At 48.8% G+C, this 22,442-nt stretch overlaps 1 protein-coding gene across 29 annotated transcripts in view; it reads right to left on the reverse strand.

Moving 5' to 3' along the window:
- Positions 1–22,108, reverse strand: part of CAMK2B (calcium/calmodulin dependent protein kinase II beta) — a 186,319-nt gene extending 164,211 nt beyond the window's left edge. For 3 of the 29 annotated variants that reach the window (XM_077305582.1, XM_077305577.1, XM_077305574.1), the window contains exon 1: positions 21,572–22,106. In XM_077305582.1, the coding sequence (XP_077161697.1) occupies positions 21,572–21,636 (65 nt within the window). In that variant the 5' untranslated portion in view covers positions 21,637–22,106. Of the gene's footprint in view, positions 1–21,571 lie in introns of all 29 variants that reach the window. The other 26 variants (XM_077305584.1, XM_077305580.1, XM_077305578.1 and 23 more) reach the window with 17 other exon arrangements.
- Positions 22,109–22,442: the final 334 nt, after the last annotated feature.

The following is a 22,442-nucleotide window of genomic DNA, read 5'->3' on the forward strand; positions in this document are numbered from 1 at the left end:
GATGTGGTTGTTGTATCGGCACCTCTGAGGGATGAGTGCCTGGGCAATCAAATGCCCTGTTTAAACACTGGAGATGCATAATACTGCACTTTAACAGCGCTTCTAATACGGCAAGGAGAGAGGCAGCCCTGTCATGCACATCTGCAAAGCAGATCTCGCATAATCAATCAGCAGCATGATCAATGCACAACGAAGCCATGGTATGGAGCCAACTATAGCGAGAATAACTGTGCATCTTATGTGCTGTCCTCTACCAAAGCCTCTTCTAACTTAAGAGGCAACTTAAGAGGTAAAGATTTCTGGTATGTTTGTTATTGTTCTCAGCTACCAACAGACAAAACTAGACACAAAAATCCTTCCACTGTTTAAATCAGCCTTTCTCAAATTTTTTACTCTTGAGAAACCTGTGGAACATTCTTCAGGCTTTGAAAAAACCCAGAAGTAGTGCAATTGTGCAGAATATTATCATCATCATCATCATCATCATAATCAATTTATTTCCCGCCACTCCCGAGACTGGCTTGTAGCGGGTTACAAATGTCCAGTAAAAAACCCGATAAAACCCCATTAAAACCCCGGCCTCAGCTATAAACCTGGCAAAAGAGCTCCGTTTTGCACGCTCTGCAGAATTCCAAAATCTCCCGTAGGGCCTGCAGCTCAACCAGGAGCTCATTCCACCAAGTATGGGCCAGGACCGAAAAGACCCTAGCCCTGATCAAGGCCAGGCATGCTTCCCTGCATTGGAACCCACAGAAAGTAGGGGTCTGCGGGAGGCGGGGGCATAGAGCAATAGTCAGTCCCTCAGGTATGTGGATCCCCGGCCACGGAGGGCCTTAAAGGTTAGAACCCAAACCTTGAACCAGATCCAGACAGCAACTGGCAACCAGTGCAGCTGCCTCAGCTAGATATGGGCCCTCCACGGTGTTCCTGTGAGGACCCTAGCATATTGGGGAAGGAATATGTTGGGAAGCAGAGCTGTGGACACGCCCACCTTTCCCATCCCCTCCAGGCCAATCATTAGTCTTGGAGGGAGCCAGCTGACATGACCATGTATGGTCATATCACCCAATAAATGTTTAACAAAGTAAGAAAATTGTTAACATTATTTAATTCCCACTCATCCAGGAAACCCTTCCAGGACCATCAGGAAACCCCAGGTTGAGAAAGCCTGGTTTCAATTATCTGGAAGCTAGGCAAAAACTATAAGTTTTAAAAGGGCATAGTAATTAGTGAGTGCCACCCAGACCAGTTAACGACGGCTACATAAATAGCACACACAGCGAAAAAGGACAGCAAGTTGCTAAGTTTTCATTCTGCTATGGAATGATCAGACACAGGATCAGTTACAGAAGCCAGGTCCTGCTATTCCTGATTCACACAGGAAGGAAAGGGTTTCAGTTCATTCTGGCCTCTTAACTATCCTAGCAGATGATCAAGGCAGGACCAGCTGAGACTGTTTGGTCTTGTGAAGGGGTAGTCAACCTGTGGTCCTCCAGATGTCCATGGACTACAATTCCCATGAGCCCCTGCCAGCAACTGCTGGCAGGGGCTCATGGGAATTGTAGTCCACGGACATCTGGAGGACCACAGGTTGACTACCCCTGCCAGAAGGCAACCAGTTCAAAACATTCTCTTAAAGCAGGGGTAGTCAAACTGCGGCCCTCCAGATGTCCATGGACTACAATTCCCAGGAGCCCCTGCCAGCGAATGCTGGCAGGGGCTCCTGGGAATTGTGGTCCATGGACATCTGGAGGACCCCAGGTTGACTACCCCTGGTCTTGAGGGCCGAATGTCTCCTTTTATCACAGGGGTATCTGGGGATGAACCTGCCTTCGTCAAGAATACTTCGCATGCTCCCGGTTGTGTACTGCAGCGTGGAACCAGGAGTACAAGAATCCAACTCAGGCTTTCAGGGAAACATCCAAGCAGCCCACATTTCTTCATCCGTCCTGATCAACAATGGGGCAATCACGACGGCAGCCCAAGTATCCTGAACGGAATAAACACAACATGCTTCATGCTTCAATGGTCTCCAGAGCATCCTTAGAAGAAGGGTTTAAATACCATTCTGCCAGCACAAGAAAAATTAATAAGCGGTAATAAACATATCTACACTCAGCTTTCCTCCTCTTCGTTTTACGCAAAGGAAGATTCAAGAACATACAAGCTTCAAAGAACATCCCCTGTGCCACCAACCCTGATTTCCCAGGGAAATCTTGTAAGCTGAAATAAGGGGAGCCGAAAACAGAGCAGTCTGTGAGTAGACAGTAGTACCCCATCACTTACCCCTTCCTACAATTATGAAACAAAGATCTGCAAAGACGAATAATTTATCTCACTTGCAGAAATGAGTTCACCTTGTTTCAGAATTTGGTTTACTTTGTGAAAGCACATAAGTCAGTGATCCCAACCCCCGGTCCAGAGACCGGTACCGGGCCGTGGATCAGTCGGTAGCAGGCCGCGGCTCTTCCTCGTCCTCCTCCCCGGCTGCTGCCTCGGGGGCTGTCCTCCCACTCTGCCGCCGGCTCACCTTTGGTATTCTCCGGTGGCTGCCATGGCTAGGCTCCCCCTCGGTGTGGCACTGCGCAGCTGCTGCTGGCAGCGCCCCCCAGCAGGTGGCGGGAAATCAGGGGCACCAGTGGGAAAGCAAGCGAAGCAGGGGCTCAGGCCCTCGGCAAAAGACTACCCCCCCAGGCCTCAGTAAAATAGTCAAGCGTTGACTGGTCTCTGGTCATAAAAAGGTCGGGGACTACTGACATAAGTGACTTCAATTTAGCCCAATTTACTGCCCCTAATTTAAGAAACCATGGCAAGTAAGCACATGGAACTCCTGATGCCTTAGTCCCATGCAAGACTAGAGAATTTCTGGGAATCCATAGGATCCATCAAGTACTCACTCCTACGTCCCCAAGGTATCAAAGGGCAGTGGCAAAAGCGCTCACAGGCCTCTGTATGCAGAACTCATGGCTGATATTGTCCTACACAGCTTAAAATGGCAGCAGTGGTCCCATATTCTAACAGTGGTAGCCAGCAGTTTCCCCTAGTCCCGAGTGGGGTAGGTGGGGCGTTGGTTTGCCGCTGTATGTGTTGCTGGTTTCTGTATTCTGTTGATTGTTGTGTTTTTATTTATTTATTCATTCATATTTTTACACCATCCTCCCTGAAGGCTCAGAGCGGTTTTAGCAGGGTTTTTAGTGTACTTGTATCTTGTAACCCGCCACAAGCTGGTTTTGCTGAGAGTGGCGGATAATAAATTCAAATATAATAATAATAAACCATACAACCCTGTAGACCAGCAGTAATTGCTACACAGTACACAAGGGCCTCTTGTGGCAGCAGACATGCAGTCTGAAAGCTCTGCCCATTCAATCCCAGCAGCCGGCTCAAGGTTGACTCAGCCATCCATCCTTCCGAGGTCAGTAAAATGAGTACCCAGCTTGCTGGGGGGGTAAGTGGTAATGACTGGGGAAGGCACTGGCAAACCACCCCATATTGAGTCTACCATGAAAACGCTAGAGGGCGTCACCCCAAGGGTCAGACATGACCCGGTGCTTGCACAGGGGATACCTTTATCTTTACACTAGATCTTACTTCTGAGCCAGTAAATGTAGCTCAAGAAGAACAACAATTACATTAAAATGTACACTACAAGAATCTCTTGCTAGTATCACACACTGGATCTTTTGGGTATATGTAGACTCAGCACATGGATTCCAAACACAGCATAATTTGTAAAAAGGTGGGGGGGGGGGGCGGCGTCCAGGCTGATTTTTCCCCGAAAGACAAACATGCTGACTTGTAAAACCTGTCCCATAATCCCACATATAAGCAAGCCAATTAAGGCTGTTCCATATCAAAACTCTCCCATCTTGGGAGGGCATTTCCATGCTTAATGTCTTGGTTGAAGTTCTAGACCATTCCAGAACTGCATCTGTGCACACATGGACACCACAAAGAAGCATTATCTGCATGAACCCAGGGATACCCATTTATCGATCAGTAAATATTCCAGGGTTGGGGTTTCAGCATTTAGAATCTGAGTGGGACTAACAACAATCCTCAGGGACTAACAACCTTCAGGGCACATCCAAAAGGCAAAGACAGATGAGAAGAAGAAAAAATGGTTCTTATATGCCGCTTTTTTCTGCCAGCTCCCTTTTGCTTTATGATAGCCATGAAAAATGCCAAGATTGATCTCCCAGTTGCAAAGACCTGGGACTCCCCCTCCCCTCCACACACACCCAGCTATTCCTGCTGTGATGATCTGACAGGCAGTCATAGCTCGTAGATGCTGGTTAAAGTTATTGCTGAGATATCCAAAATCCCTCAGGTTCAAAGAATTATGCGGCACAGCAGAAGCCGCCTCCTTCCCGCTCTGGCGTCTCCTTCCTAAGCGCACCGGGGAAGCCATGATCCTGTGTTTGACATCCGCAAGGCGTTGCCATGGAAACATTGGGTATCCTGGATTGATAATGGGGATGATTATTACAGGGCAGGATCAAGGGGGCAAGGCAGCCACGAGCAGGAAAAGGAAGGGAGAAACAGAGGAGGCAGAGAAAGACCTAGAGGGTAGATTAAAACGCAGAGGGCACCCTCTGGGCAGCACGACGCACAAGCCGTCTCCTGGCTTTTAAACCCAGCTGCAATCTAGGAATTGTGGGTTCAGCTCACAGCCGTTCCAGCACTGCACCTTTGCCAGAGAGCTCAGAGTCAAAATGCCACAGAGCTGCCAGTTGGGCCAGGCTCGGTGCCAGGAAGGTGCCTGGAGAGCATAAGGGAAAAGGAAGCAAAAATATCTATTATCTTGTCCCACCCTCATGGCTGAGGGTGCTGCTCAGATGAGCTACCGCCCCGATGCTTAGAGACAAAATGCTTCCTTCAGCAGGAGACAATACGGAACCCACAAACCACAGAGAAAAGGGCACAGTCAAGCCCATAAAAGCCAGCTCTGGCCTTGGGCCACAAGGCAGTCTCTGGCAGGATTACAAATGACAACAGTTTCCAATTCCTTCACTGTGACCACTGAGTAGTGACATTAAGATGTATGATTTGCGGCTTGTTACTATGAAGTCCAGGAAGCATTCCAGGTTTCCCCAACACCCACTTCTCTCCCTGCATAAAAATGAATATAAACAAGGATGAAGTCATGTTCGAAGAACCAGAGAAGGGTAAGGGGGAACCAGAACATCAATGACAGCAAAGCTAGGCAACTGACCGACTATTCTAAAAGGAGAAGACAGGCAAGACACTGGAAAAATAACCTAGGGTCATGATTCCCCAACATGGCGCCTGGTGTCCCTTGGCTTCTTCTCCGCAGCCAATGGACACAGCCTGGCTTCCCTCAACCTCACTGGAGCCGGAAAACCCAGAAACAACTGACTTCTCAAGAGAGGGATTCCTGGCTTGCAGCATCCATGCTTTGAGATTGGCCCTACTACACCACAACAGACATTTTCCGATTGTCCATGGACATCTGTGGCAGTCATTTTGTGGTGGTACCTACTCCTTGTTCTCAAAATTCTGTAATTGCCCAGGGGCTTGACAAAATTAGGCTCCCGGCCTAGAGAGGCTCTTTCAAACCTATGATCAGCCCACAGAAATAACTGGGTGGGGTTCTGGCCATGTCACAGCAACCCCTCAAGCTTAGTCTCACCTTACAGAGTTCATTGCATAAAGGAAGGCAAGAGACTTGCTGCAAAAAATGGGCTAGAAATAACAACTCTCTGTGAGATTCAGGGCAGTGACAATTTTTAAACATTAAGAAGCACAGGTCAGCCTCCACAGTAACTTAAGATATGTCATGCAAAATGTCTAATGCATTTGTTTCCTGACATTTATTTTCAAAGGGGTATCTTGAAAAATTATGACAGTTTGGCACAAAAACTCATTAAAAAAAACACGCACGTATGTATGTTTGGGGCTCTTTTTTAATAAGTGTTAGTCCTGATGTTCGCATGTAGAAACAAAAGAAATCTGTGTTTGTAGAAGGGGACATCGAGTTTCTCGCAGTAGTCTCACTTTTTTGTGGTGGGAAATACAAAACAGAAAGCAGTAAAAGGAGTGGAAGAAAACTAAACATACACTCCCATTTTTTTCCATTCTCCCCCTTGCATACCCCAGCCTATGCTCTCTCTGATCACACCAGAACTCAAAAAAATCATGCATCTCACACCCGGCTAGCACACACTTCTGCAATCCTTATTATGCACAGCAATTCCCCTGCAGAGAATGACGTCTTCTTTTTATTCTGTAGTGCAGCCTGCCAAAACGTACATAACACAATGTCCCCACCTGAAACCACTGCCCGCAAATTGTACTTGAGCAAATTGAGGAGGATCCCATGCATGGCTCTGTATACACACTACCCAATTTTAAGTATCGTTTCTTAAGAAAACCAGTCCTACCGATTTCAGTTAAGGCTAGGTTAGAGTTAAGAGTCGTGGTTAGAAAAGGCTATGAGATGTACAGATTTAGATTAGCGCTCTTACAGTCTGGTTCTGAATGCATCAAGTTTAACTGAAAGGCTTTAGACTTCCATCCAAGTCATGCAATTCTGCAGCTACTCAAGGATGTTTTCTAGGAAGCCAAATAATACACTTGCATAGGTTATGACTCTATTATGGGAGGTAGATGCAGCTTGGAGTCACAGAGCCTCAGGCAGATAGGAATGAAGGGAAAGCAAAGGAAAGCCTAGTACAGCTCTAGGGCCAAATCACACTACGAGAGAGGTTTTTTTGCTTGATACACAGCGATGCTTGGTGGCAAATTATGAGTTTGTAAAACAGTTCAGAGAAAGGTTGGGTAATTGTGACCGGCCACGCTGTGTACCTTCTGGTACCTGTCACCTTTTCGGTGTTACAGAGTGTATGGTAGGGATGTGGTACAACTATTGCAGGTATGTAATTATGAACTGGGCTTCCAAACAGCATTTCATGTTCCATTGACCGCAGGTGAAGTCACAGTGCATGTTTCATAAGATATTCTATTTATTAGACGAGTATCAAGGCCTGTTATAACAATGGGCTCTAGAAGGTGGAGGCAATGTCCCTCTCGGGGCGTTCAGTGGGCAGAAGGGAAGCCTGTCGGGGGACTTGTGGGGGCAGGTGGCTGTAGGGGTGCTGCTGCACTGGCCAATACTTGATCGGGAGCGGGGGACTCTGGGCCTCGAGAGCCCTGGCTCAGCTCTGTCATGTGGATGGGCCACCCAGATCCGAGGACTATCCAGAGAGCAGCCCCCCTAGAGAAAGTGGCCTCTTTGGACAGTGGAGTCTGGAACATCTCCACGAGCCTACCACTCAAACCACTCAGAGTTGGAGGAATCACCCTCACCACTCAACAGGGGCCCCATGAGCCCTGGCTGCAGCCTGCACGGGGGCCTTGGCCACAGCCAGCTGGTAGCTCCTGGAGCAATGAGGGGATAGTTCTGCAGCCCCAATGTATAAGAAAATGACTCTAACATATTACTAGGTGACATTTTTCAATTCCCTCTGTCAATTTAGTACCGGGTGGCCTAACCCTAACCCTCCCTCTAACTCCTCCCCAATCCAAACCATATCAAAATGAAACCTAAACCTAAAATTAACCCAATATGAATCCCTTTTTACAGATTTTGTATATTTGAAATAATTTTATTATATATTTATATACCGCCTTCCCATTCGGCTCAGGGTGATTTACATTGGGAGACTTTCATAAAACAATACAATACACATCTTGACTTACATATGTAACATCTTTTAACAACAAGAATTTGTAATGAATAAAACAGTTTACAATTTAACGTTCAACATTCCCCATTCAACAACTCAGTTTTTTTACTCCACTGTCATTGCGGTTTTTTTTGTGAGGGAGCAGTTGATGGTGGGAGGGGCCTCTTGGCCCTGGTTGGTGGTATGTTCAGTTGTCCCAACTGAAAGCATTGTGGAAGATTAAAATAATGTGTAAAAAAAAAAACCTGGTGGAAGATTAAAATAATGTAAAAAAATTACTTCTACATCCCTTTCCTAACCATGACTCTAACTCTTCCTCCCAATTCAAAAGTCAACTGCCCCCCTGAAAAGCAGCACACAATTTGAACTTTGATGAGGAAAATCTGAATCAACCCTTTTATATTTCAAAGTATTTAGATCACTGAAGTTTATTCCAACATGGAGAGCTTTGAATACAGCATTTTCACTTTCCCACCGAACTTACTATTATTATCACTGTGAAGTACAGCTAGCAGCTATGCAGTCTTCCTCAAACATATTTATATACCTCCTACTATTTCCCAGAATTTCTTTTCTCCCCCACCCCCCTTAAATATACCTAGGACATCTGTGCTTGTAGATCAGAAGACGCTTGAGGCTTCCTCCTATGTGTTTCAGGTGGCACACACAAACTAACCCTCCTCGTTCTGAATGCAGAAGCAAAAAAGGTTTGAGAGGAGAATAAAATTGCCCATCACAAGCAGTGTATATTATTTGATAAGGCCTCACTTTGAGTACCTGCAGGAACTGTTTGAAGCTCCCAGGCTGCCATTCCAGCTGCCACCAAAGGAAGCAATCGAGAGACACCGGTTTCCAGGGGAGACCATCATTCTGTTCAACAGCTGTCCCCTTTCAGAGAAAGGGGATGGAAATCCAAGGGGAGGATTAATACAGCAGCCATCTGCCATGGCCTTGGCGCAACACAGAGGAAGGCCAGCCTCTCCTAGCAGAACCAACAGGTGCTACTGAAAAGGGCCACTACATGCAGATAAGGAATGAACCTGAAAAGGGCCACTACATGCAGATAAGGAATGAACCCATCCCAAGCAGAAAGTACCTGAGTTCAGTTAGAACAGACTTTCTCAGCCAGGGTTTTGTGAAACCCTGGGGTTTCTTGAAGGCCCTGGAAGGGTTTCCTAACCCCGGCCAAAGATGGGGGGCTGGGTGGGGGATATACACAGCTCTGCTTCCCAATCATATTCTGCGCGGTCATGCCACTTCTGGGATTTCTCAAAGCCTGAAGGTTTCAGGGGTTTCTCAATGGTAAAAAAGTTGAGAAAGGCTGAGTCATGGGATGGGATAACATCTAGAGGGGTACATTCTGTGTTCAACATATGAGAGCACCAGATTCACAGAAGTATTTGAACGTATTTGATAGCTAACATTTCCTTCACTAGCTGCCGAAGCAAAATTCAACTTTGACATCCAAACTTTTAAGTTGGATGACATCCAAACTTTACGTTGGATCTAAGTACTATCTTCCACAAAGTGAGAAGACTCCTCTCTTAGGAGAAGGACACAACCCTTTAAAATGCTACTGTTCTTTCCAAGTTTCTGAAATTTCACTCCTGTTCCAATTCCACTCATGTTAACAAGCCATGTTGATTTCATGTAATTGACCAAACAAAACAGAAGTCTGAGCTGAACAGCTGGGGATGTTAGAATCATAGAATCATAGCGTTGGAAGGGGCCATACAGGCCATCTAGTCCAACCCCCTGCTCAACACAGTATCAGCCCAAAACATCCTAAAGCATCCAAGTATCCAACCTTTGCTTGAAGACTGCCAGTGAGGGGGAGCGCACCACCTCTTTAGGCAGCCTATTCCACTGCTGAACTACTCTGTGAAAAAATTTTCCTGATATCTAGCCTATATCGTTGTAGTTTAAACCCATTACTGCGCATCCTTTCCTCTGCAGTCAACGGAAAAAACATCCTGCCCTCCTCCAAGTGACAACCTTTCAAATACTTAGAGGGCTATCATGTCCCCTCTCAACCTCCTTTTCTCCAGGCTGAACATTCCCAAGTCCCTCAACCTATCTTCATAGGGCTTGGTCCCTTGGCCCCAGATCATCCTCGTCGCTATCCTCTGTACCCTTTCAATTTTATCTACATTCTTTTTGAAGTGAGGCCTCCAGAACTGCACACAGTACAAGTGTAGCTTGTAGCATCACAGCGCAATACTGATCTTGGTTACCTGAACTGTCTCCTGAACATAACTACTCCAAGAACCCTTGGTGGTGATCCCCCAAGCGTCACATCCCCAGTCATTTCTTATACAAGGACCACTCAGATTATCAGTTCAACAACCATAAAGCATGGAAGATTACACCTCTGACCAAAATTCCTCCGCACCCCAATAATTAAGACCACACTCAATAATATTGGCATTATGCCACTTCTCATATTAACTCACCAGAAAAAATGGACCCACAGCCAAAGACGCTGACCAATGGTACATGACTGGCCCAAACCTTTCTAATGTATTTCAGGAGAATACACAACACCTTTGTTTAACCATCTTAGAGGCACTAATGCTTCCAGCACTATTTCCCGCCATTACTACAATCATCCAACAGAGTTTAAGAGGAGATTCTTACCATCGGAATTTCTACCTACTTTGAACTATACTGTCAACACCCCCAGCCACAGCAATGCATGCAAAGATATTGGCCTGAATAGCCATTTAATTCATTCCTAAAACACTTATTAAAAGAAGCATATTTAAGATTAACACCTTTTAACATGCAGATTGTGTGTTTGTGGAGTAGTTATTGTAATTCACAATACCGATTATCCTGAATACAGAACCAGGCAGTGATTATAATAAAGGAGCACAAATTGGGGCGTATTCACAAGATTACTTCTTTTCTGTTCCAAATTAATTAATCCCAAACAAACCATACATGCCCTATTTGATGGACTAGATTCATCAGGTACAAAATTAATGCAGGGAATGGAAAAAATGTCACCAAGCAATGTGTCAGGGGCACTGTCTTCTGCACTAAAGCCGCAGAAGGATCCCTGCACTGGATCAATAACACCACACTCACTCGGTCCAGAAGAGACACTGTCTTCTATAACAGGATTTTCTTCCAACCCATGTCAAAGACTAAGCCCCTTCCCCAGGCAAAAACATCTGATGACTTAAGTACTGAAACAGTGACATATCACATTCCACAGGAGTGCCTCTCCCGTTACCATCCCTTACACTCCCTTTAGTCATTTTCTAGGGGTGTCTTACAAATGTCTGCTCCCAGGATGGAAGGGTCTTCACGTTAGTTTTACTTTACTAGTTTTAATGTAGTAAGTCACTGGGAGACCCTTTGGGTGAGCAGCAACTTTAAAAAATGAATTGAATCTTCCCCCTAATAATTCCCAGTTTGTGGCCATGATGATGCACTCCTTAAAACTGGAGGCAATTGGCCCTCAGTGGTGGTGGTGATGGGGTGTCCCACCAATAGGAAAAAGGCACTCGGAGGGACCTGCCCAGCATTCAGTGACTAGCCTGGACTACCTTTTTTCCTGTTGGTGGAAAACACCCCATGACAGCAAAGGACCATGAGGCTGCACCATTCCCTGAGCCTTTGCAAGGCTGCACACTGGAGGCTGCGTCCTAGTCCCCAGAGCGCACAATCGGGGCTCAGGCTACGGCCGGATCCCCCAGGGTGCCTGTTGAGGGGTGGGGTGGGGGTGACTCCTCCAATCCCGGAGTACACCCTCCAAAGAAGCCACTTTCTCCAGGGGAACTCTTCTCTGAACAGGCTTTGGATCCAGATGCCCCACCTGCATTACAGGGCCAAGCCAGCACTCTGGAGGCCCAGATTCTCTCCCCCCCCCCAACTAAGTCTTAGCCAGTGCACTGGCAGTCCACCAACTGGCTTCCCTTCTGCCCCCCAAGAGGGATATTGCCCCCACTTTTTAGAGCCCGTTGTTATAACAGGCCTTGATAGTAGTGTAATAAATAGAATCTCCCATGAAACTTGTGACCCAAGCTGTCATCACGGCTAAGAGACTGAACTGGGAGATGCCTGGTTTAAATCATACATCTGCCGAAAATTCATTCAGTAACTTTAGGCAGCATTACCCCCTCCGCATGCAATATGGGCATAAGCATCCTGCTTTACCTTTTGGGGCTGTGGTTAAGACTGCAACAAGATAATGTGCTCTGAACACTGAAAGCATTACATAAATGCCAAGTATTATTAGAATGCATTATGTAACAGAAATTCTCCTCTCTAAGACAGCAATCCTGAAGAGGTTTATTCCAAAGTCTGATTTTTGTCCAGTGGGGCTGACTACCAAGAAAAGCTTTCTTAGAACTGTGGCCAAAACCTACTTATTAAGCTTCAATTGTATCCCACTTTTCAGGGCAGCATTCAGATTCACCCCTTCCCCACTCTGAGTCCAGTGCAGATTCATGCACACAAAGTAAAATCCAGGATTCAGATATTGGGAGCAAGCTGTATGATCACATGGTTCTCCTCACCTTCCACTAACATTGCCAGGTCCTTTTTGACCACCACCAGCAGATGAATGGGCAGGGAAAATGCCACGGACCCCCTCCAAAGCACCCATGGACCCCTGGTTGGGAATCTCTGAGCTAGAGAAATAGCTCTGATGCAGGGAGGGGAGCAAAAAAAAGCTGCGAATATTGGAAACAACAGAAAGTTGAAATCAGAATTGGCTTTGCTACATTACAGAACTTCAAATCTCCTGGAGATTTGGGGATGGAGGCTGAAGAGAGAAAGAACCTCAGTGGGGTATGATGCCATACTCCACCATGTAAAGAATCCGTTTTCTCCAGGGGAACCAGTCTCTAGTTGGGAGATGAGCAATAATTCTGGGGGAATCCTCAGACCCCCCCCCCCTGTAGGCTGGCAACCTCTACTTCCACACACATTTCTCCTGCCCCTCTAATCAGGTCAGGAGCAGGAGTGAACCAACAGCAGCCTCCAAGACAGTCCGTCTGTACTGGCGACAACGGGCACGCAACACTGAACTGGGGCGTGCAGGTTTACATAAAGAAGGGGAGGGAATCACACATGCAATTCCACAGCCCGTCCCTTAAAATCCTAATTTTTCAATCGGCACAGGATGTAAGAGCTACCGCCTCGAGCCACTTGCTGAGTTTGGTAAGTGTAATTGCACTGATTATGGCCAACTCACATTTTAATCTCCATAACCACCGGCACTAAAAATAAGTCCAGGCCTGTTATGCTTTTTTTTTATCAAAGGGAAAAGACATCACTAGAGAAAAGAGTAAGGTGGTCGTAACTTTCACGGCGATCAGCACAGTGTAACCCTATGCAGAACTGCATATATAATTCAACCCATTTTTTAAAATGGAATTAGCCACACCTAGTGCAAAGCAAAATTGGAGCCTTAGAGTAGCCCTGTGCATGTGTGCAGGAATGCTCCTAAGCATGCATCCTCAGACGTCAGTCCTCAGAAGCAACAAGTCCCATTCAAGTCTGCAGGACTGGCTTGCCAGCAAGGTGGTTTTAGAATTACGCTACATACATTCTGAACAAAAACACAGAAAGTAGACTGCTATAAGTCTGTAGCTGCTAGGCTATGCTAAACATGCCGTCATTCAGCTCACTGATTCCAGTGGGTGTAGGGACACCTAGCTCTGCATGGGACCGGGAAATAGGATAGAAATCCTGATCTCCACACAATCATTTGCAAAAAACTGTGAATGCCTGACATCCTATTTTAAAAGGCTTTAATGGTTAATTATGCTTACTGTTAAAAAATGGGGGTGAAAGGTGCCATTCCTTAGGCGTCAGCTTCCATCTGTTCACATATTAAGATAGAAAAACAGCACGTTTTCCCATTTTTCTTCTGTCTTCCGCCTCTCTAGCTTTCCTGTGTTCCCTCTACGCAAGCTATTCCAGTCTCTTTAAGATGGGGGACTTCGTTCAGGCTGCCTTTTCATATACTTTGCCTTACTTTGGAACAACAGTTTCTACATCTGCTTTGAGGTGTCGGGACAAGAGCTGAACGCACTATTCCCAGAAAAATACATAGCCTTGTCCTTACAAGAGCATCAAATTTTCAGCAATATTCTTGATTTTATTTCAGTCCCTATTAACTGCTCTTCTGAACAACGCTTATATATCAAATGAAGGCTTGCCCCCATTAAAGCTTTCAAGGGAACTTTCCACTGACACAAACTCAAATACAGGAGACACAGAAAGGGAGAGGACTAACCAAAGCACGCTTTTGTCTGTTCTTCAGCCTTACTTGCTAACGCATTCATCCTCCTTATTACGCCAATGCAGGGAATTAATTGCACACCCAGCCAGGAAGAGACAGCAAAGAGCTGGAACGACACCCTGCACAAGTCATGGAGAATGTGCAACATGTGAGGGAAGATCATGTGCGGAGTCTTTTCAGCACAGCAAAGCTACCGCAGGCAGGCCACCCGTGAGCCTTGTGACTGTACGGTTCAATGACACAGCTAACGTTCTTGAGAGGGTGCCTTCCAGAAAGATAACGGCGAACAACGCCATCTCTGTAGACATGCCCTGTAACCTCCTGGAACAGCAGTTCCCAAGCCATAGCTGGAAAGTTTCACATGATCTGTGGATGGTCCACAGCATCATGTTGGCAAGTTTCGACCAGCTGAACGTATCAAAAAATGGAACAAAAAAACCTGCCACCTGCGTACGCTACTAGTCGCAATTTATTCTTGCATCAACATCCAGACTCTCTCCGCATGTACAGTAGGCATGGCAACTGATGACCCCGGGTCAAACCTGGTCCTCCAAGCGGTATTATCCACAGTGTATTAAAATTTTTGCTCTCAGGTTTGCCCTTAAAGGGAGGGGATCATTCAACACGTGGATTGCATTTAAATTTTACTAGACTGCTATTGCACACCCTCCCTGGAAAAGCAAATCAATGACATCATCCTATCTGAGAACATGTGCTCTCCAAGCCCGTGCGGCCCTTAGCCAGGTCATGACAATTTTATCATTGAGCCTGACTACCCAGGAGAGGTTTGAACAGTTCTGTTGCCTGCACTAGCTACCTGAAATAGAACACCACCGTCCCTGCCACAAGCCTACTGACCTGCAGTGGACAATCTTCTACGACAATCTCCTGACAGTGAGAGCGGTTTCTCAGTGGAACAGGCTTCCTCGGGAGGTGGTGGGTTCTCCACCTTTGGAGATTTTTAAACAGAGCCTGGACAGCCATCTGACAGAGAGGCTGATTCTGTGAAGGTTCAAGGGGGTGGCAGATTACAGTGGATGAGCGATTGGGATGTGAGTGTTCTGCATAGTACGGGGGGTTGGACTGGATGTCCCAGGAGGTCCCTTCCAACTCCATTATTCTATGATTCTATGGGATACAACATCAGGAATGATAAAGAATTGAAATGATACCAGATCAAAACTCCACTGCCTTTTGAACTGCCACTGAATTCTGCAACAGAAGGAACAACTAGCTTTTGGAGTCCCAAGCAGCTCGGTGTCTAATTTTCCCAACAGCCTGACAAGTGCAAGATCTATTTTTTTTCCTTATTACATACAACAGTAACTGGTGTGTGCCAGATGAAAAGCTAAACTAAAAGATTTCCACAGAACAGATTCCAGTAATTAGAATGGGTCTCTTGTGTTCTAGCTGTAAATCAGGCTTTTTATGAAGACCCAGGGCTAGCATCTCAATATTGTCAGAGCTTTAAATAGACTATGCTGCTCAGAATTTAACTTTCTGGTACTTTACAGGGGGAAAAAAACTCACTTAGACAGACCTCTAATCTGGAAACATCCCAATTCAGGGTATGCCTTACTTCCCACTTGACTACAAACCCACATACATATTCACTTCTTTTCTAGTCACCACTCTAAGACAGCCAAATGTAAATTCATCCCATCACTGTGTTGATATGTGGAGGAGGGAGATGTACTATACATATTTGAAAATATGCCATTAGGTAGCTTGCATAATGTGGCATACATAGAGATGAATAAACTTGCCATCCATTTTCAAGTTGCATTTTAAAAGAGAAAAGGCCCTTCTGGATGCCAGGGATGCAATTATATCATCTCCTACCACTACCATTCAAGGGAAAGCAGTAGAAGGCAGCCTACAGTACTAACGACAGATGATATTTCATTCTTAGCAAGTAGTTTCATAGTTTTGATAGAAGGCAGTCCATTTGGAGATACAAAATAAAAAGAGGGGAACTCTAACCCCAACCAAGCTGCCTTTGGACATAGTGGCTCTTCTCTCACTTCCTTGGAATCCCTCCTCAAAACATAAGCCTATGGCACAATCACCAAATTACCCATCTCTGCTGTAGGCAAAAAGGGCAGCTGGGGTGGGCAACTAGAGGTTAAAACGCTTCCAGGTCAGCCTGGAAGGCCCAAGAGCTTCGAAGCTAGGAAGCAGTGGAAGCCCCCCTGTTCCAATCAAGCATCCTGAATGTGTTCTTCTGAATATGAAGGTGAAGGGAAGCTTTGCCCATATTGATTCTCTGCAGACTTGAAACTTAAGCTTAAATATGTGCGACTGGAATAAACACATTCTTCATCTACATTTCCTTTCCATCCCTTTGCCATCCCTCATATGACAAAAGTTTAAATGGCAAGCTCCCCTGGGAAGGGCATGTTTTTAAATATTCTGTAAATGCACGATGACATGGTAACTCAACAAAACCCTGCTGGGTCAGAACTGTGGTCCATCTAATTGAGCATCCTGTTTCACAGAGGCCAATGCCCTGCCCTGGAGAGCAAACTGGGCAGCAGCTGAGGCACTTCCCTGAAGCTGATCCACAGCACGGGGGTCTAAAGGTTTACCACCTCTGAATGTGAAGGTTTCCTTTAGCCACTGCTGAACCTCTTCATGATTCTGTCTCACCTCTTAAAGCCACCTGGCAGAGACACCCGTAATTTAATTACCGAGTAAAATAGTACTTCTTTTCATCCATTCTGAATTTATTGCTCCTCAGTACCCCTGAATTGGATAGTTCAGGCATGTCCTAGCTTGTTTGGTGTAGTGGTTAGGAGTGCGGACTTCTAATCTGGCATGCCGGGTTTGATTCTGCACTCCCCCACATGCAGCCAGCTGGGTGACCTTGGGCTCGCCACAGCACTGATAAAGCTGTTCTGACAGAGCAGTGATATCAGGGCTCTCTTAGCCTCACCTACCCCACAGGGTGTCTGTTGTGGGGAGAGGAATGGGAAGGCGACTGTAAGCCGTTTTGAGCCTCCTTCTGGTAGGGAAAAGCGGCATATAAGAACCAACTATTATTATTATTATTCTTGTCAGATCTCAGAAGCTAAGCAGGGTTGACCCTGGCTAGTGCTTGGGTGGGAGACCTCTAAAGAACACAAGGGTCATGACATGGAGGTAGGCAATGGCAAATTATCTCAGAACGTCTCTTGCAGGGCTGCCAGCCAGTCCTAGGATCTCCTATACTATATATATGCCATATATGATAGACAAATAAATATCATTGAAGGCCCCTGAGTTCTAGGAGGAAGATGCACATGGCACATTTTTGATGTTATACGAATTAGCAGGAAAAGCAGTTGTAGACAACAGATGACAAAGGGTAGGCCTGAAGGAAGGGTAGGCGAAGTGAATCTGAGGAGTAAGAACACAAGAGACAGGGAACCGAGGGGAAGCAGGAACTGAAGGAAGGAAAGGCAAGACACTGGAGCAGTGCTTCTCAACCTTCCTAATGGCACGACCCTTGATACAGTTCCTCATGTTGAGGTGACCCCCAACCAGAAAATTATGCAAGTGTTCTTTCACAGAAATTAAACCAGAACTGACCAATGGCATGAAGATCCATTGTTCAGGATGGTTTATAAATTGTTTATTTTCCAGGGTTTCTCAGTTCAGTTCTGCCTCTTGCCCCACCATGCCGATCTCGCTCTATTCCGCTGCTCCAGACAGACAAACGCTCTATCTCGATCTACCCCGCAAGGCTGTTGTGTGGATGGTGCCCCCCCTCCCGGCCAAGCTGCCTGCCCTGCCGCAACCCCTGTGAAATGGTCGTTCGACCCCCGGTTGAGAATCACTGCGGTGGAGGAACCTCCAAGCATTCTAGATCCGCAGGGAATGCATCATCTGATGGAAGAGAGAGAGAAGTGCGATGGAGACTGATCAAGAGGCAAAGTGGATAAAGAGAATGGGAAAGGTGAGTTTGGGTCTGTGTCTTAGAATGCAAAAGGTGGCAGAATCTAGAACTGAAGAGCGGAGGAACCGCAGGGAAAGTAGCAAAGGGGCAAAACTCACATAAGGACTAGAGCAGGGGTAGTCAAACTGCGGCCCTCCAGATGTCCACGGACTACAATTCCCATGAGCCACTGCCAGCATTTGCTGGCAGGGGCTCATGGGAATTGTAGTCCGTGGACATCTGGAGGGCCACAGTTTGACTACCCCTGGCCTAGAGACAGAAGTGACTGCACAAGGCAAGGAAGTCTTAGAAATGACTGTGGGCCAACTTCTAGTCAGGGATTGCTAGGCCTAGAGTTTATGCCTAGACAGGTAGCTTCTGCCACTTGTGGTTTTTACCATCACTGCCCCATTGTGACCTGCCAACCCCAAGAGAATCATATGGCCAAAAATGAAGGGGGGGGGTGAGGGGAAAAGAGAGAGAGACATTCCTCAGTCTGGTTTGTTCTAGCCAGCCAATTAGTTGCTTCCAGAGATAATCTAATAAGCAATAAGGCCACAATTTCTGCAAGACTAGCTTTTCTCAAGTCTCTTCTCTCAGGCCTCTAGGTCAGCCATGTTTTAGAACTCTGCCGGGCAGGCCCCCCCAGCCCCCCTTCTAATTATAAAACAGGCCTTGGGATGCAAAAGGGAGCCCTGGGTTCTTGTTAGAAAAATGGAGAGGAAATTAATCTTGTTCCCCAAAGGCAAAGAATAATAAATAGCCTAAGGGTGAAAAATTCTGAATGCCGAATTATAATTTCCTGAACAGCATCAAGGGCTTCCATTTCAGAAGGAGAGGTTCCAACCTTCTGCATGCTGCAGGTCCCATCACTCCAACTCACTCTTTATATTGTGCTTGTGAAAACGACAAGTTTCTCCCCACCACCTCCCTCTGAAAAAAAGGTAGGTATAGATCCCTCAGAAAATGATCAGGGATGTTTCAATCTAACACTACAACAACTGCAGCCAAGAAATAGCTGGCTACGAATCAAAGGCAGCCATGGTGAAATAGCCCAGAAGAACAAGAGACTTGCTTTAAGAAACGGGGAAATTGTGAGGTCAGCATTATTCTTTCAAGGAAAAAGTTGGTAGTAGAACTGCACTGTAGAATTTTTGTTTGTTACTGTAGAACAGGGGTAGTCAACCCGTGGTCCTCCAGATGTCCATGGACTACATTTCCCATGAGCCCCTGCTAGCATTTGCGTGGATATCTGGAGGACCACAGGTTGACTACCCCTGCTCTACTGTATGCTGCCTCTCCCTTACTATGAGAAACCACAGTACTTCATTTCTAAGAAAGAGTAACACAAACATCAGTTACAATGAAGGATGATCACACCATAAAAGAATTTTATGCACATAACCCTTCTGGTCTGCGGCAGAAGAGCAAGATTCAAACTTAGTAACTTGAATCATTAGAGACCAACAAGATTCCTGAGGTATAAGCTTCCAAGATCCAAGTCTTCCTTCCTCAGATTCTATAAAGAGATACTAGAAGGAGGCATGTCTGAGCTGCATCTACAGCTGCAGTTTTGGGAAGTCCTGCCATCTGATGCTACATGTGTGCACCCAAGATAAGGAGCCCCAGGGGAAATTACCTGCCCACTTATAGGAATTTCTTTGGCAACAGGAAGCAAAAGATGTCTCAGACCTCTATGTCACTACTGCCTTCCCCACCCGCTTTTCACAAATGGACAAACCATAAATGCTGGTTGCTTACTCAGTGGAAGTGATGGGAAAAAGCATTGCACGTGCCCAACAGCCCTCTCTCGCCTCTGTTATGACTCCGTCAGTCCCGAAGCCGAGCTCCAGCATTAAAAACAGCACCAGGGACTTGAGCATCATACACAATGTGCTTTTTACTAATAGTTCTGGCCTGACCAGAATGAAAGAGTCGACTCTTGCAACTGTGATAGGAGCTTCAATCTACAGTCTGTAGCAGTCAAGAATGCTGGCCTCCAAAACATAGAGTGATTCACCTGCGTGATCTCACAGAACAAGGCACAGTTACAGGTGATATAGTTCAACAGAGGACGGCCCTCTTAGTGCAGTGATCTAACTGCCTGCGGTTTCTTTTACACATCTACATAAGTGCAAGCAGCCTTCAGCTCTCTCCCCTGCAATGAGGGATGTCGTGACATGTTTACCCAGGGCATAAGTGCTGTCTACCGGCCAGGAAGCAGAGAAAGCCTAAAGAGCTTTGCCCTATAAATCCGTGCACAGGAGCTCCCAGGCACCTTCCCAGTTAAGCCCCACAGCCTGCCAGCCAAGGATGCTGAGCTTGTTCCACACACAGGCAGCACCCTCTCAGCGGAGAGGGCATCAACGCAGGGTCAAAGGCAAGCCTTTGGGGATAACAGAGCCGGTTCCTTGACATCACCCTCCACTGTGCCTCTGTCCCCCTCTCCAAGTGGGCTGAAGGGCGCTCCTGAGCATGTGCAGAGTGCCTCACGGGTGACCACCTGCTCCCGGCCCCTTAGGGGGCAGCGTCAGGAGAAGGGGTCGTGCCCGGCTGCCTCCTTCTTTTGCATGAAAGTAAGCCGCGCCCCAGAAGGAAGGAAGGCAGGCAGGAAGGATGGCGGCCGCGGACCCCGACGCCCTTACGCAGCCCCCCAGCAGCCAGAATCCCGGGCCTCTACTCCCGCCTTCCCTCCCTGCCGCAGCTCCCAGCGGCTTCCCCCTCGCCCCGGGCAGGCAGGCAGGCGTCGCCCTCCCCAGCACAGCAGCCAGCCCCGGGGCCTCCCACGCCGCCGCCGCCGCCTCCTCACCAGGCAGACGCGCTGCCAGCCGCCCCCGCCGAACAGCGGGGCGCCAAGCAACCAGCTCCTGGCCGGGCCCACCGCAGCCCACGCACGGGCGGCGGGCGCGGAGAAGGGCGCGCTTGGAGGCCGCGGGGGTTCCCCGCAGCGAGCCGCGGCTGACCAGCCCCCCCCCCTCCTTCCTTCCCCGGCCATGTGCTTCCTCCGCGCGCCCCGGGGAACCAGGCGCGAGAGGGAGACGCCGCCGCCGCCGCCGCCGCCGCAGAGAAGGGCTCCGAGCGGCGGCAGCTGCAGGCAGCCCGCCGTCCGTGCCCGGCCCCCGACAATAAATCCCCGGCGCTGGCTGCGAGCGAGGGAAGGAAGGAGGGAGGGCGGCTGCGCCGGGCATCTAAGCGGGCTTCGGCGGGCACGGGCGGCCCCGGGCGCCCCGCGAGGGGAAAGTCCGCCGCGCTCGCCAGCCCCGTCTTGCCTTCCCCCGCGCTCCCGGCCGGCCGCGGCTCTGCAACGTGCGTCATGTCTGCGCAGCGCGGGCGACTCCCTCCCCTTCCCCTTCCCCTTCCCCTTCCCCAGGCGGACCCCGCGCTCAGCCCCACCGAGAGCCCGGCGGGCCGGGGAAGGGAGGCGCAGAGCAGAGCAGAGCAGCGCACGGGCTGCCCCTTCCTCCTCCTCCTCCCCGCAGCCAGCCCCTTCCGAGCCCTCCGCCGCGGCCGGGCCAGCCAGTCAGTCAGCCAGCTGCTGTGGCTCTCCGCCCGGCCGTCAGCGCCCCCAACCCTGCCGAGCGAGGCCTGTCCCTGTGCCTGGGGCGTCGGCGGTGGCGCCAGTCCTCGCCCCCCTTCCCCTCTCCCCCCCGGCTCTTGCAAGGCGCGGCGGCGGCGGCGGCTCCTTACTTGCCAATTTCCTCGTACAGCTGATACTCGTCGGTGAAGCGGGTGCAGGTGACGGTCGTGGCCATCGCGGCTGCAGCTTCGCTCCGCAATGAGCCGCCCGGGCTCCGCTCCGCCTGGGACTCGGGCTGGCAGCGGGGAAGGAGGGGCTGGCAGGCGGGGGAAGACGACGACGACGACGACGACGAGCACGGAGGAGGAGGAGGAGGAGGAGGAGGAGGGGGCGAGGCTCCGATCGGGGGCCAGAGACGCCCAGCCCCTGCCTGCCGCCTGCAGAGCGTCCGCGCACAAGGCAGCGCCGGGCGAGGGGCGAGCGGTGGAGCCGGGGAGGGTAGCCAGGGGAGGGGCGCTGCCAGCTTCACGGGAGAGCCGGCGCAACCCTCTCGGCCGCAGCAGCGCTGCCCGTCCTGACTCAAGAGCAGCCCGCGGTTTATTTAGGAAGCAACGGACTTGCCGGGAGGGCTCCGAAGGACGGCGCTGGCGGAGAGAGGCGCGGGGAGGCCGAGCGTGGCGCTTCCGAGCACAAGGGGGAAATGGCCCGGGGAGCCGCGATCCAGAGGAGACGGGGGCGCCGGCTGGCCTCCCTGCGCGGCCTCTCGTCGTCTCCTTGCTGCCCCCTGCAGGGTCCTCGGCTTTCTACGCCGGACATGGCCTTTGCTAACCCTCGGCAGGTCATCGCCCCCCTTGCCCGGGGAGTGGGAGAAGCGGAGAAGAGTGCTGGGGGGCATATAGGAGAGCCGGGCCTCCCAGCCCATCCTCCAGGGGGATCAGAGCCCCACCTTCCCTCCAATGTGGGCTGTCAGGGCCCTACAGTCACTGGGCCCACCTGTTTCAGGATTGGTTTCCCACAGGTGCAGCAGTAGGCTGGGGAAGA

The sequence above is a fragment of the Paroedura picta genome, chromosome 12, assembly GCF_049243985.1.
Source record: "Paroedura picta isolate Pp20150507F chromosome 12, Ppicta_v3.0, whole genome shotgun sequence".
In the NCBI taxonomy this organism is placed as follows: Eukaryota; Metazoa; Chordata; class Lepidosauria; order Squamata; family Gekkonidae; genus Paroedura; species Paroedura picta.